Genomic DNA, 15,762 nt, shown 5'->3' on the forward strand with positions numbered 1-15,762 from the left:
TCAGCTCAGACGGTATCGTGGGGAGAATCCCACCTCAAGTTAACGTTTGCTTTTTCAAGGCGTTCACCAGGTGTCCACCTAGAGACCTTTGCCTCAGTGCAGAAACACGCCCAGGTTTGTCATGTTCTCTGGGCTGTGGTGCTAATGCAGCTAGCACGCTCTAAAGCCGGCCAGATCACTCGGCTGAAAGCAAAGACAAACTGTGTAGACTGAATTTAGGACAATAGCCAGCTTTAGCCTACAACTTTAACAAATACTCTGAGACAAAATGGATGTTTGCACAGAATATAAGGACATATGTGTGGTTCCTGTGCTCAAGCACACCCACTAACCCTGGCAATAAAAGTGGAGCTCCACTGATTTTTCAGGATTTCAGCATAATTAAGTGGTTAAGATGTAAACAGAGTCGTTCCGAGCTGTTTGGTGTGAAACGCTCCGTTCCAGAGAAACTTACCGAGTCAGAACTGTTCACAGAGGCGGTGATGGGAACCAGACGTCCACCTCTAAAAGCTGCCTCACAGAAAGTTTGATGTCTTACACATAAAACTTATTTTAATCCATTTTTTTAACCCGTTCATGGTGGAGGTATACATGAAGGGTGCTCTAAGGAAAAATAGTCCCTAAAGAAAACTTATTATTTCAGATTTTCCATTATTTTACCATCATTAACATTCCATATAAACTCAGAAGACTCGTGTAGGTTCACTGGTGGTTTTGGATAGTAAATAAAATGTCTATATTTGTGTTGTAGACATGGCGACTCCTGGTTCCTATCAGAAATCTGAGTCTCTACAATGAGCCATTGAACACCAAACCCACTCTGAATGACTCTGTTTACATCTAAAGCACTGAATTATGCAGACACTTTGAAAAATTGGTGGAATTCCCCTTTAACAAATGAGTCGAATCAGTTGTCCAGGCCTGGAGTTGTACACCCCAGGTCTAATATAAGGTGTGGACATTGTATTAGATGCAAAGGACACTGGGCTATTTGAAGGGCAGCACTTCTAATGGCAAATTTCACAGGTATTAAATATCCCGAGTTCATAAAGCTTTATAAGACCATTTTATTATTTATTAAATGTGGACTAAGTATCTTATTAAACAAACCACCAAAGTGCTCAAACAACACTTTCACCTAAACCTAGCTAAGCCTAAACATACACTCTTGAAATAAAGACGGTTCTTCAAGGGTTCTTTATGTATAGAACCATGCTTAAACGGTTCTTTGCATGGTGAAATGCTTCTCCGGGTAGATGGAGAATGTGTTGTATATGAAAATGGTTCTATATAGCACCAAAACAGGGTCCTACTATTGTTACGATGTCAAACTTGAAACCTTTTTTGGTGTTAGACAGAATCTTTTCAAAGAAGGTTCTATGTAGAACCATATAGCTACAACACATTTTCCATCAAGAACCATTGTCTTTACTAAAGAACCATCTTTTTTTAGTGGTGAGGTTCTAAATAAAACCATCTACAACACATACTCCACCAATCTAAAGAACCATTTCACCATGCAAAGAACCCTTTAAGCATGCAAATGGTTCTTTGAGTGCTCATGGCTCGATATAGAACCACTGTCTGTACTAAAGAACCATTTTTTAAGAGTAAGGTGCTATTTAGAACCATCTACAACATGTTCTCCATCAATCTGAAAAAGCTTCTCACTATACAAACAACCATTTAAGCACACAAATGATTCTTTAAGTATTTATGGTTCTTTATAGAACCACTGTCTGTACTAAAGAACCATCTTTTTAAGGAGTGAGGTTCTCTACAGAACCATCTACAACACGTTCTCTGTCAGTCTGAAGAATCTTCTCACTATACAAACAACCATTTAAGCACAAATGATTCTTTAAGTATTCATGGTTCTTTATAGAACCACTGTCTGTACTAAAGAACCATTTTTTTAAGAGTGAGGTTCGCTATAGAACCATCTGCAACACGTTCTCCATCGGTCTAAAGAACTTTCTCACTATACAAACAACTATTTGAGCACACAAATGATTATTTGTTCATGGTGTTCATGGTGCTTTCTAGAACCACTGTCTTGAAGAACCCTGTTTTTTATGAGACGGTTTGACATGATTGATGTCACGGTTGCGATTTAAACGATTTATTACAAAAACCAAAAAATCCAGTTTGTGCCCTGAAGCGGAAAATTAGAACCACCGTAATCTCTGTAGTCTGAATTGGAGACTTCTGAAGAAGTCAGAAAGGGGACTACTTTCTTGGTGGTGCTCTTCCCTTCCGCCGCCGTCCAGCAGTGTATTCCCAATCCTGTTCCATCCAGCGTTTTCCCAACTCTAACGTCCCGTTTTATCCTCGGGAAAGGCTCATCAATGAGCAGATGAGGCGGATCAGGTGCGTTGGGAGTGGAGAAAGCGCAAAAATGTGCAGTGAATGAGGGAACTCAGTGGAGCCGGACTGGGACACTAGAGTGACGTTGAAAGCACATTGTTTTAAGAGGTTTGGGGCTGTTACCGAGCAGAATGAATGAGCTGAAGAGGGGAGTGGAGCGTTAGAGTGTGGGAAAAGGGCCAAAGCGCCCTGTTTAAGGAGGCAGAACTGGGAAAACGTTCACGACTGGATTGTGCGAATCCGTGTGGTGGAATCAGTCAGTTGCGCGGAGGGATATGCGCAGGGACTACACCCAAAGCGCAGCCGCCGCCTCAGCCCGCCCGTGTCTCTCTCTCTCTCTCCCTCCCTCCTTCTCTTTCTTTCACTCTCTTCCCCAGCAGGAGAGAAAAAAAAACACTAAAGCCGCCGCAGACGGACAAAACCTCGGTCCGGCACTCGACTTTGGTGGTTCAGCTGAGTCTCTAAACCTCGCTCGGAGCCTCGCGTCGTGAACAAAAACAACCAAAAAACCCCCGCACAAAAAAAAGAACCATGTCTTGGCAGAGCTACGTGGATAACCTGATGGCCGACGGCAGCTGCCAGGATTCCGCCATCGTCGGTTACACGGACGCCAAATACGTCTGGGCATCGTCGGAGGGCGGCACTTTCAGCGGCATAACGGTACGAATTTTACACGGATTAACACCCGAACATCACCGTTATTCCACCGTCGTCTGAACACCGCACCTTTTCCCTCCTTCGCCGGGCTGGCTTCGTGTTCGGATTTGCCCGTTCCACCTTAAATAGTGCAGCAGTGGCAGTCGGACGCCGCAGGCGCCAGAATGCAACTGCCGCACCATTTAAGGTGGAACAAGACGCCGGCGTGTGTGAAGCCAAACTTCAGCCTCGTCCTTTCAGCTGAATGCTTAACTTACACTTTAGTTCGTCCGTCGACGCGTATTTTTCCCGTTTTCTCTGTGTTTATTCGTTTCGCGACCCGTTAGAAGAACGGAAAAAATACGTTAGCCTTAACGTTAGCCGCGCTAGCGTTAGCCAGCCACATCACATGACAAAGGAATGCGTCTTTTCTTGAGTTTTGAGCACCAATTCTGCTCTTATAACGCCACTTTTTCCACACTTAACGGGCTAAAAGGGAGCTAAAAACGTTTATCGCTTTGCCACACTCGAGCGAATGGGCTAGGCTAGGCTAAGCTAACGCTAAGCTGGTCGAGTAGGCCGCGCTAGCGGTGACGGCGAGGCCTTGACACAACGTTATTTATCTTAAACAAATGGCGAAAACGGAATCAAAACACCGCCAAAAATGTGTACGTGGATGCAAAGATAGCGTTACGAGGCAGGTCAGCGGCGATTTGGGTCAGTTTCGTCAATGAGAAATGCTGAATTAACGTTAACAGCGCTGGCTAACGTTAGCGCTGCCTTTCATTGATGGCTATCTGAGGCAAAAAAACGTGGGATAGGCGGCACAGGAAGAATAAAGAGCCCGTTTTTCTTCCCTTATCCGCCCGATAGGTTCGATTAATAGACTGTAAATGCTCGAAAAGGGTGATGGGTCTTTTATTTCTTCGTTTTTAACCCCGGCACATGGTCTGGATGTTTTTTTTTTATCCCAAGGTTTTATCATGGAATCATCTAGACACGCTTTCTTTCTCCCTCTCCTTAGCTTTATCATGCCGGAGATAAGCTGGTTAGGCGTGGTGCCTGGGCAGACTCTCTTTTTTCTTTCTTTCCTTTCCTTTCTTTTCTTTTTTTTTTTTTCCTCCTCTCTCTCTCCGCTTACAGGAACACAGCCCGCGTCGGCTTTCAAAGATGGCGTCCTGTCTCCCATTTATTCACTCTTTCTCTTTTTTTCCACCACCCCTCCTTTTTCCACAAAAGAACGAAACTCGTAACTTGGCCTTTCTCGATAAGATTAAAAGTTGGTTGTTGGTCGTTGGTCGTAACTTTAATCTTTGACCCGCACTGCGTCCCTTTTTTTGGTCTAATATGGAGTTGGGCATGGCTCTGGGTAAGGCCATGCTCATTTACACAAGGTGGAAGGAGGAAATGGCTGTGCGGTAACACCCTGGGAAGGGAATCAAGACTTCCTACAAACAACCAAGTTTTTCTAATGATCCTTTTGTGTATTAGATAGAGGATTATAGCTGGATGATCCGGGAAACAAACAGGCCTTATATGTACACTTTTAAAAAGGTTTTTTTTTTTTTTTAATATGGGGAACAGTTCTGTATAGAACCATTTCATGCTTAAAAGGTTTGTCAGATTGAAGAATGTGGTTCAGTTCGTCGCCAAAAATGCTTCTCCTTCAAAAGGATTTCGTACAGAAGCATACCACACATTCTTCATCAATTTGAAGAACCGTTTCACCATGCGGAGAACTGTTTAAGCATGAAGTGGTTCTAAATGGAACCACTCCCTGTACTGAAGAACCATCTTTTGAGTGTAGCTAAGCATGGTAATTGTTAAACGTTTTCACCAAAGCCTGATAAGTTCTTTACCTAACTTTCTTTGCACTGTTAAGGAACAATTAATTATTTAAAATGTTGTAAATTGTGAATGTGTAATTAAATAATTGGCACATTGTGTACCAAACTAAAGTGTGGCTCAATGATTAATCTCAGCAAACCCTTCTATTGAGTCATTTGCTGTTAAGGAGAGTAGAAAAAGCTAAAATTTTACTTGTTTTTGGGGTGTTGAGCTACTTTTAGCTTGTTTTAAAGATCAGATCAACAGTTTCTTTTATTTGAACATTATAAAAGTGGACACAGGGAATAATAAAAATTGGTAGTGCAAAGTAGGGGTGGGCAATAAGTTCTTATTGTGATAAATTCACAATACTCTTTTTAGCATATTGTGGATATTGTCAGTACTTAAAGAACTCTGACCAACTGCATGCTTCATTACAAACAGCATAATTAGGCCCGTTTAATTGGATTTAGTGCATTTTTTTGAAACATTAAACAAAAATTGTTGTAAGTTTATTACTATTATAAATTCTGGTACTACAGGTTCTTTTAAGTCTTTCCCAACTTAATAAATCAGAATAATAATGAAAATGCCTTGTAGTATCATGATACCTTTTTTTGGCCTCCACCAGTACAAAGGTATTGTAATCATAGGCCAAAATCCCTAACTGTGATGCTGAGCTACTTGCAGCTTGGCGCACTTGGTTAACAGGCCTCATCACCGATGTTCGACTAGAAGTGTCTTGTTTGCAACATATCGTTGACAAACGATCATTTTATAAAAGTAGAAAAGCATTAAAAGTTCAAAATAAACATTTCTAACCATGTCGCATGGTGCGCTTTAACCCGTAAAGCTCTAAGCTGTCTCCTCCTGCCGTCCCCTGACTGTAGGCTGATGAAATCGATGTCCTAATCGGCAAAGACCGTGAGGCCTTCTTCACCAACGGGCTGACCCTAGGGAAAAAGAAATGCTCTGTGATCAGAGACAGCCTGCAGATTGATGGAGACTGGACTATGGACATCAGGACAAAGAGTCAAGGAGGGGAGCCAACATACAATGTTTCTGTAGGCAGAGCTGGCAAAGGTAAACTCTTTTGTCTATATGCAAATGACTGCACTAAAGCTTTACATATGTAAAAAATAAAGTAATTACTCATACGGATACGTAAAAGCCAACAAACCCTACCAAAGACGGTTCCTACCAAAGATTGACCTGCGGTCACTTTTGTGACCCCATCTACCATTACTTTGATTTCAGACAGTCTCTTGAGGGGGTTTGGGGGCTTTTATGTATGTATATATGTATGTACGTTTATCTGTTTACACCAATTGCTTAGAATAAACTGTTAATATTGCCTGTAATGTAGTAAATGTGATTGTATGCCTGCTGATGCATTAGAATGCACAGGATTAGACTAGCCACAGGATGACCGATGTCACTATCAAAGTATGTCCCTCTACATACGTTAATTCTTACCATAAAGGTAATCTTTTTTGTATTCAGGCCCCCCACAATTTTGCCATACATGCTACATTGTGTGCACACTCTCATACAGTCTGCCTTTGTGGTCCTCGTTCAGATTGTCAGTAGTTACTGACGGCAGAGGTATGCTTTAAAACCAGCGGGTGTACAAGGCTGTTCTGTCCTTTTTCCCCCTCTCCTTTGCTTCTTTTATTTACTTCTTAACCACCTTGATAACCGTCACTGCTGTGCATGTATGGGCTACTGTTTTTGAAACTCTTCACCTTCTCAGCAATTAAGGAATTAAGACAAATCGTTAATAATTGAAGGCAGTCGCGGTGACTTGCCCTTACTCAGCTTTTTTGAATAGGTTTGTCATTGCAGCGTCCATAACCCCTCCCAGCAATTCATTTGCACTTGTGTATTACCTGTTGTTTTGAACTTCACTGCAGATGACATTAACCAGCTCATGTCCAACCACTACCTTTAGTGCAACGTGAAAAAATGCGGTAGAGCTTGTTCTGACTGGGCTAAAGTGACGAAATTTGGTGTACTGGTAGTAACTTGAATGAGCATCTGACAGTACCCATATGATTTGTAGTATGTATAACGTCTAAACTTTTGTTCTCAAAGAAATTTGGACATTTTGAACTCATTAGCCCATTGTGTTTTGGCTTGGCCAACCTAAATGGCTTGGCCAATCTGAAACCTTTCTTCAGACCTGCACCTACATAACATAGACATGGTTATCAATGGGTTAAGCTCTTTCCCAGACAGCTCAGTCCACACAGCCAGATATTGTCATTCAAAAATGGACGTCCTCGGCCGATGTAGACTGCTCCGCACGCTGTTAATGTGCCTGCAATTGAGTTGTCCACTCATAGACTGCCCACAGGCATCCATAAAGCGAGCTATAAATGGGATTAGCCGCTCTTAACCTAATGCCCAGTTCAGATAGATGTCTTAAGGTGAACTTTCTGGAATCCCAGGGCTTATGCGAGGCGTTTTCTGAATGAATTAATATGCAACAGCTTGCGTCAGATGACATGACAAGATTGATTATGATTACAAATGGCAGCGCTTAATCAACTTAAATAAAAGGGGCACAGTAAAAAAAGGACCGAACCGTGACAAACCAAAGTTTTGAGAATACTGTATTAGTATTTTTAGTACAACTCTGAACTTCTAAAAAGACTTGAAAGAGAAAAACACAAGTGGGAGTGCCAGTCTGGCCAGTTAATTCATTGCAGGTAAGTTAATAGTTGGAGTTTAATGAAGTAACTCACAACCGTAGTTAAAAACAAAGACTGTTTGCTTCCTTGTGACTCTCGGTCCTCTCTCTCTGGCTTTGCTAGGGGGTTTTTCCCTTTCCTCTGTTGCCCCAGAGTTACATTCCCCTTCACACATCCTCTTGCCTGTGCTCTTTAAATGTGTCTGATGCTCAATCAGGTTCCAAATCTTATCTTATCCAGATTTGATTGACTTGACTTTCTTATTTCTGGGTTGCTTTGTTGCTAATCGAAGGCATGGGCATGCAAACACTTGACTTGCAGCTGCAAATGATTTCTCTTTCTTCTGTTTTTTGATGATTTTTTTGTTTTTTCTTTTATAATATTTTTTCCTAACCTGCACCACTTCTCAACTTTCTCTCTCTCTCTTTCTCTCTCTCTCTCTGTCTCTCTCTCTCTCTCTCTTTCTTTCTCTTTCTATTTCTTTCTCTTTCAGTCTTGGTTCTTGTAATGGGCAAAGAAGGGGTCCATGGAGGCGGATTGAATAAGAAGGCATACTCAATGGCAAAGTACTTGAGGGATTCAGGGTTCTAATGTAATTAAAGCTTGTTTAGTTTCAATTTGAGGGACAGAAAGAAGAGAGGTTTGCTGTTAAGCTTTCTCCTTCAAGCAGTTAAATGTCTTGGAAAAATTTAATAGCAATCGAGAGAAGAATGGTGGTAAGATCCTATAATGTTCCCCGTGTTACGGGGGGGATAGACTTTCTTTCTTTTCAATTTCGTTCATTTGTCGTCTTCTCTTTCTTTTTCTTTTTTTTCTTTTTTTCCTCCCCCCTCCTCCTCTTCCTCCCCCCCCCCTCCCCTTTTTATGTACTCCAGCATTGGTTTTAGTCATGGGAAAGGAAGGTATCCACGGAGGACAGCTCAACAAGAAAGCATTTAGCATGGCTGAGTACCTGAGGAAAGTTGGATACTGAAGCAGCCCTTAACCCATCCATCCACACAGCAGCTCTCACTGTAACACATCCCACCACCCTTTTCCCCCCATTTATTATTTGTCTTCTTCTTGTCGCCTTGACAGCACTTCCAGATACAGTTAGTGGATGCATCGTTGACCCCCCATCCCCAATTTGTTTTATTTTCAAACCCCGCACCACCTCTTCCACTCCACCTCCGCCCTTTGTGTTTATCCAGCATATTTACACGTCCCTTGTAGTGCCACAGAAAAACAAGCACGTTGATTTTACAAAGGCTTATTAGAAACACCAGTACTGTACATCTCACGAAAGCCGGAGCATTAAAATAAAACAATCGGACCTCCCACGTTCGGAGCGCAGCCTCCGTTTACCAACGAACGAAGTCACTGTCCAGTTTTCCTGAGGCACTAAGTGGTCTGTCTTTTCAAGATCGATGCCTCTGCAAGTGCTTTGAGCCTTGCTGAGCTGTTATTGTCTTCCTAGTGTACACAGCATGCCCAGGAAAGGGGGGAAAAAGTGCATGCATATCTATCGTTTAGCATTAATATCATTATAATCGATCCCCCCGGAAACTATAACTAACTTTAACCTCCCCCCCAAACAACCTTCCACATTTCAACTGTTCAAAATAGTCGAAATTGAACCACTGGCTTTTACACTACACTTTTTTTTTTTATTTTAAATCCTTATAATCCCTATTTACTCTCTCTCCCCTTAAAGACACCTGACCACCTTATGCTCTTTTTTTCTTGATTGATTAATGCCCTACATCAGATGCTTTTGCTGTTGTACTTGGATGTGGTCTTGTAAGTCCTTGGTGTAATGTTGGATCCTCTTTCACTTCGAGTGTGATGGCAGATCAGCATTTACGATTTCTGGGTTTAAAAAAAAAGAAAAAAAAACAGAAAACTAAATGAAAACCACGACGCTTCTCTGGAGCACTTGCATCCTGGACTTTGTAAGGACATTCCACCGCTACTATAGCTCAGCCACTTACTGTTTGCCACCTCCAGTTTTTTTTTGTCCTTTTTTGTTTAAAGCACTGCCCTCCCAATGTAACCTGATTGTGTCCTTTTTTCTTTTTCCTCCAGTAGGACCAATGTTTATTTTATTTTGTTTAGTTTTTTTGTTTTTGTCTTGCATCCTGGGGGATTAACAGAACTGCTACCAATTTAATGAAGGATGACTGCTAGGTTCATCTGTTGCTGACGTTAGAACACTAAAATCCAACACTTTCGAATACACAACGTTACACTAACCTTGTGATTATACACTATCATTAATGGCATAAATGTCTTGGGGGAGGGAAGCAAAAGATCTAATGGTGAACTACCTTTTTTTTCCTCATGAATGTCTTGAATAGATGAAATGGCAGTCTTATTAACTTTGGGTCACTCAAATTTCCTTAACACTTTCCTTTTTTTTATTTTAATTTTCAGATTCTTGTTAATCTGTAAATTTTCAGCAAACAAGATCATTTGGAATCCATTACCTTGTGCTTTATTCGACCGCGATGTATCAACTGTCATAGCACGGTACAAATACTTTACCATTAAATAGGCAAGAAAAGACACTGAAGTAAACTGTATACACTAAATTTTCTGGGTTATGGTGGTATTAGTTGGAAAAAGACCACTAGTCAGTTGTATTGTGGAAACTTAATCAAAAAAAAGGAAAAAAAAAAAAAGCTGTGTATCCTGTGCCATAATGTAGATCTGATCTGTTGCTACTGTGAGATGGATTTTAAAACCGCTGCCTTGTAAGGAGTCAATTCTCGAATGGCACCTTCTTTGGGATATTTGGCGTAAATTCAAACTCTCCAGGGCTTGTGGAATATGTACAGATTAAAGTTAAACATGTCAACGAAATCATGTTCATTTCGCTCCCTTCTTTCATACTCCTGAATATATTTGACCAGCCGATATACAAACTCAATTTGCGTGGGGAAAAAAAAATGCCATGAATTAACCACCTTGTTTACAGACAGATCAAATAAATCTATTCCAACCAGAAATAAATGTATTTTTGTTTTTTTGTGCTTGAACTGTGCTGTGTAGGGTGTTCCAGAGTCATTTACCAAGGAAAATAACGTTTTATTATTATTATTATTATTATTATTATTATTATTATTATTATGGTAAAGGTTGGGGTGTCCTGGACGGCCTTTTTATGTTGGTATGCTTTTGCTCTTCACTTCTTGCCATTAAGCAGAGCGAAACGTATTTTTTTTTACCTCAATTTTTGCATAATTTGGTTGGAGATTGAGTGGTTTGTGTGAAATGGTTCAGATGTCTTTACAGTGGTGGTGATAGGAACCAGGGGCCACCATATATAGACAGACACAGCCATTTTATTTCCTATCCAAAACCTCCAGTGAACCTATGTGAGTCTTCTGAGTTTATGTGCAATGTTGATGGGAAAATAGTGGAAAATCTTAAATAATACGTTTTCTTTGGGGACTATTTTGCCTCACAACACCCTGCATACCATGTCTCCCTCCACCGTGAAAGGATTTCAAGACCGAAATCCTTTCAAAACTGTTGTAAAACAGTGTCTCAGTCATCAGGCAGTGAATTCATAACCATTTCATGTAGTAACTTTCTGTGAGGGAGCTTTTAGAGGTGGACGTCTGGTTCCTATCACCACCACTGTGAACAGTTCTGGCTCGGTAAGTTTCTCTAGAACGGAGCGTTTCACACCAAACCACTCTGAACAATGACTTTGTTCACTTTTTAACCATTTATTAAGCATAAATTGTAGAAAAACAATGTAATCCACCCCTCCCTGTTCAGTGTTGCGTTGTTTATTTTAGACCTGTGGAGAGTGGTCAGGCCAGAGGGGGGAGCTGAAATCTCAAATAAAGCTGAGTTTTGGGAGAATCTGGGGAAAAGCCATGTTTGTTTCCTTTAGTTCTGGGCTGCTTGAGCTAAAATGCTCTATTAGATCAGAACGTCTAATGCAGAGTAATTCTCAAATGGGTCATAATGGCAGCAGTGTGAACAGAGTACCTGTGCCAACAGGCCTCTTGTGTTAAAATCTCAGTAATTCAAAGGCTGCTCAGAGGTTACCATGTAAGGACCAGAGGAAAACTGGTGTTTTCCAGAGGATTAAGCCTCGGCTTATAAAGTAAAACCACTGATGGGTTGTTTAACGGAGATTCTAGATAACTAACTTCTAAAAAGTTCCCTTTACTCATAATGGGACTGTGTTAATGTTGCTCTTTGTGCCAGATGGGGACGGTTCAGTGAAAACTAATCAGCAGTGAAATCTATATTAGCACGGTTTAATTTTATTTACAGAAAAAAACAAGTGCAAAGTTCAATTAAAAGCTAAGGGGTGCCCATATCAATTATCATTCTTTTTATTTATATTCATTTTGTCACTTTTCACTGTTTTGAGTGTGAATATTCCCAGCTTTGCTGTTGTCAAACCAGTTTAACTAGCTTTTGCTTTCTCCTCTGGTTGGGTGAGGCTTGAAGAGGGAAAGTGTAACGTGAAACTGCTCACACGGTTTTTGTGCAAAGAATAACGGAAATGAACAGTATAGAACATGGTTCAAGTTTAAAATATGGACATGCATTTTCATATTTTTTGCTTTTGTTTGCATGTTTATTTCTGGTGTTCCTGATGAGCTCAGTTCTGTCATCAACCATGTTTGGATCCCAGCCTCTCTGCAGACTCAAATGCACACAGCAAGTTCAGCTGAATCCCACCAGTACAGTTTTCTTGAGCCCCTTTATCAGGGCGGTGCTTGTTTGAATGCTGCATCATGCAAACTGTCTGTAAATGTGAAATTACGCTCTTACACTCGTGGGTATATTTTGGTTTTTCCATCTGAATTTAAATGACCAAATCGTAAGGCAAATGATTCAGTAACTGCATGAAAGCTCCCCTCAAATTAACAGAAAATGTGTTTTATGATCACAAACATATCACTATATGCTTGCAATTTACTGCTGAAAGCCAAAAAGTTTTAGACGATCTTTATTTTGTTACAAAAATAATTTTTACAGAGCAGATCACTGAAGAGACGCCATCTGTTTATAGTTTATAGCCCAGATTTGTGGAAAAATGGGTCGACTTTCAGTAGACAAAAAAACTGAGTTCAGCTTCTTTTATTATAAGGGTTTAAAATTACATCACCCATCTATTTGACTGGAAAGAAGACAGTTACAGCCTCATACGACCCCCACCTTTAGAATGTAGCTTATGAAATATGAAAGTTATGAAGAATATGACGAAGTGTGTTTTGGAACCACCGGTGGTCTCAAGTAGTTGAGAAACCTTTCTTAACAACTAGAACTATGCTGATCAACTTAGATAGTGAGCTCCTTAATAGTTGTGTACTGTGAACATGTAACATACAAATTAAGAAAATGCTCATTTTTCTCACAAGCGTCAAATGCTTTTGGTCAGATCTGCCTTAAGTAGTATTAAACTAGGGCTGGGCAATATGATGGTATATACCGATCAGGCATAACATTATAACCACCTTCTTTTTTCTACGCTCATTGTCCATTTTATCAGCTCCACTTATTATATAGGTGCACTTTGTAGTTCTACAGTTACAGACTGTAGTCCATCTGTTTCTCTGATACTTTGTTAGCCCCCTTTTACCCTGTTCTTCAGTGGTCAGGACCCTCACAGAGCAGGTACTATTTGGGTGGTGGATCATTCTCAGCACTGCAGTAACACTGACGTGGTGGTGGTGTTTTAGTGTGTGTTCTGCAGGTACGAGTGGATCAGACACAGCAGTGCTGCTGGATTTTGCAGAGAAACAGATGGACTACAGTCTGTAACTGTAGAACTACAAAGTGCACCTATATAGTAAGTGGAGCTGATAAAATGGACAATGAGCGTAGAAACAAGGAGGTGGTCATAATGTTATGCCTGATCGGTGTATATTGTTATTGTGATAAATTTATGACCCAATACAATATGCTGTTCTAAACATATGTATATCGTCAGTACTTGTAGAACTGCATGTTTCATTAAAGACAGCAAAATTAGCCTTGTTTACCTGGATTTAGTGCCAAATATTGAATAAAATAGTCATTCAGTTTTTGATTGTATTTTTTTTAGAATGTAGCTCTACTGGTTCTTTTTTCTCAGTTCCAGCTGATCAGATGTCTGTAAAAATAAATATTGTGACGTTTATTGTGAAACTTCAAAAAGATTATTGTGTTATTTTTGCCATATCACACACCTCTATATAAAACCAAAGTCTGTATAGGAAAGTCTGTCTCTTTCAGCTGCCATCTTTTCAACGCCACCGGGCAGTTATTTCCAACCATACAAAACCGAACCAAAACACTTGAGGGCCCTGCTGGCGACATCTCGTATACATAAAAATAATGCGTGGGAATGAGATCCCGATGCGTGGCCATGACTTAGTAAGGCGTAGAAACGAGATCACGCCTTGCTAAGTTGTGGCATTATTTTATTTCTACAGGACGTCACCAGTGGGGCTGCGTAGATTACTGTTTCAAACACACATTTAAAATGATCTTGATAAAATAAACACTGATAAAATCTGACAAAAAACTCAATAGTTTGTAGCATCTGGTTCAGATAACACACAAAATGTGTTTTTTCTGGCTGCTTTAGCTGCTAGGCTTTCCCTGCCTACCCCACAATATCATTGACTAACCCGAAAGCTGACTGGCTCTCTTTCTCTAAGGGTGGGACTTGCTCCGTAACTGGACGTCTTTCCCCATTCATGTTTTGAATCGACCAGCCCTTAAACCCAGTGTGGGAAAACTAATGTGGCACCATTAGCTTGACTGCTAGCATAACATAGAGCAGGGGTGTCCAACCTCATCCGCAAAGTGCCGGTTTGGCTGCAGGTTTTCACTGCAACAAAGCAGAGCTCACATGATCCGTTGTTCAAAGACTGAGACTCTTTGATTAAACGAGTGAAATCAGGTGTGCTCTTTTTCGTTTGGGATGAAAACCTGCAGCCACACCGGCCCTTTGCGGGTAAGATTGGACACCCCTGCCATAGAGGCACTAGCAAAAAAATCTGCATTATTGATGCGATTGTAGTTTGATGAGCTATTTGTAAAGTGAAGGTTTCTGCATTAAACACTGCCATTTAATGTTCATGATTTTTGACAGAAGTAATACACAATAATGAATAAATGATACACCAACACACTGCAAAAACAAATGTCCTGGCAAGCGAGGCCATCTTAAACCTAGTCTATATACCGATCAGGCATAATATTATATCCTTGTTTCTACGCTCATTGTCCATTTTATCAGCTCCACTTACTATATAGGTGCACTTTGTAGTTCTACAGTTACAGACTGTAGTCCATCTGTTTCTCTGCATACTTTGTTAGCCCCCTTTTACTCTGTTCTTCAGTGGTCAGGACCCCCTGACTGGATCGACTGGTCTGAGTGGATCAACACAGCAGTGCTGCTGGAGTTTTTAAACACCTCAGAGTCACTGCTGGACTGAGAATAGTCCACCAATCAAAAACATCCAGCCAACAGCGTCCTGTGGGCAGTGTCCTGTGATCACTTATGAAGGACTAGAGGTGGACAGTGAGTGGACACTGTGTTTAAAAACTCCATTAGCACTGCTGTGTCAATCCACTCAGACCAGCACAACACACACTAACACACCACCACCACATCAGTGTTACTGCAGTGCTGAGAATGATCCACCACCCAAATAGTGCCTGCTCTGTGAGGGTCCATGGGGGTCCTGAGCACTGAAGAACAGAGTAAAAGGGGGCTAACAAAGTATCAGAGAAACAGATGGACTACAGTCTGTAACTGTAGAACTACAAAGTGCACCTATATAGTAAGTGGAGCTGATAAAATGGACAATGAGTGTAGAAACGAGGAGGTGGTCATAAAGTTATGCCTGATTGGTTAACTAACATGTTTGATTTTTTGCAGTGCTCCCCCAGATTCCAGTGGTCATCTGAACCCTTTAACCCTGTTGATACACACAGCCTTTATCGGGTGCCAATGCTGGCAGCAGCGGCCAATTTCCCCGTTTGAGGTTCTGTGTGTAGAGGTGAATTGTTAGGATTAAACAGAACAAACTCTTGATTCCATCATTCGCTGCTGTGTCATCAGGGTTAATGACCTTGTCCACTGTGGCCTGATCCTGATGCAACAACAGAACGGCCTTAAGGTGAGCACATTCGTTACGCTGTCATACACTCTTAAAAGAGGGTTCTTTAGTAAAGACTGGGTCTATGTAGAACCATGAGCACTCAAAGAACCCTTTGCATGGTTAAAAGGTTCTTT

The 15,762-nt window shown here is 41.0% G+C and overlaps 1 protein-coding gene across 2 annotated transcripts; it reads left to right on the forward strand.

The window, feature by feature from the left end:
* Window positions 1-2,685: 2,685 nt before the first annotated feature.
* Window positions 2,686-9,327, forward strand: pfn2l (profilin 2 like). Of its 2 annotated transcripts, none has more exons than XM_036596093.1 (3): window positions 2,686-3,027; window positions 5,721-5,913; window positions 8,017-8,373. In XM_036596093.1, the coding sequence occupies exons 1-3, from the start codon at window positions 2,899-2,901 to the stop codon at window positions 8,112-8,114; spliced, it is 420 nt and encodes a 139-aa protein (XP_036451986.1). In that variant the 5' UTR covers window positions 2,686-2,898; the 3' UTR covers window positions 8,115-8,373. The 2 variants fall into 2 exon arrangements, with proteins under 2 accessions (XP_036451986.1, XP_036451985.1); XM_036596092.1 differs by lacking the exon at window positions 8,017-8,373 and adding an exon at window positions 8,399-9,327 and having other exon boundaries at window positions 2,692-3,027.
* The last annotated feature ends 6,435 nt before the right edge of the window (window positions 9,328-15,762 follow it).

Source organism: Colossoma macropomum, unplaced genomic scaffold, assembly GCF_904425465.1.
Source record: "Colossoma macropomum unplaced genomic scaffold, Colossoma_macropomum, whole genome shotgun sequence".
NCBI lineage: Eukaryota > Metazoa > Chordata > Actinopteri > Characiformes > Serrasalmidae > Colossoma > Colossoma macropomum.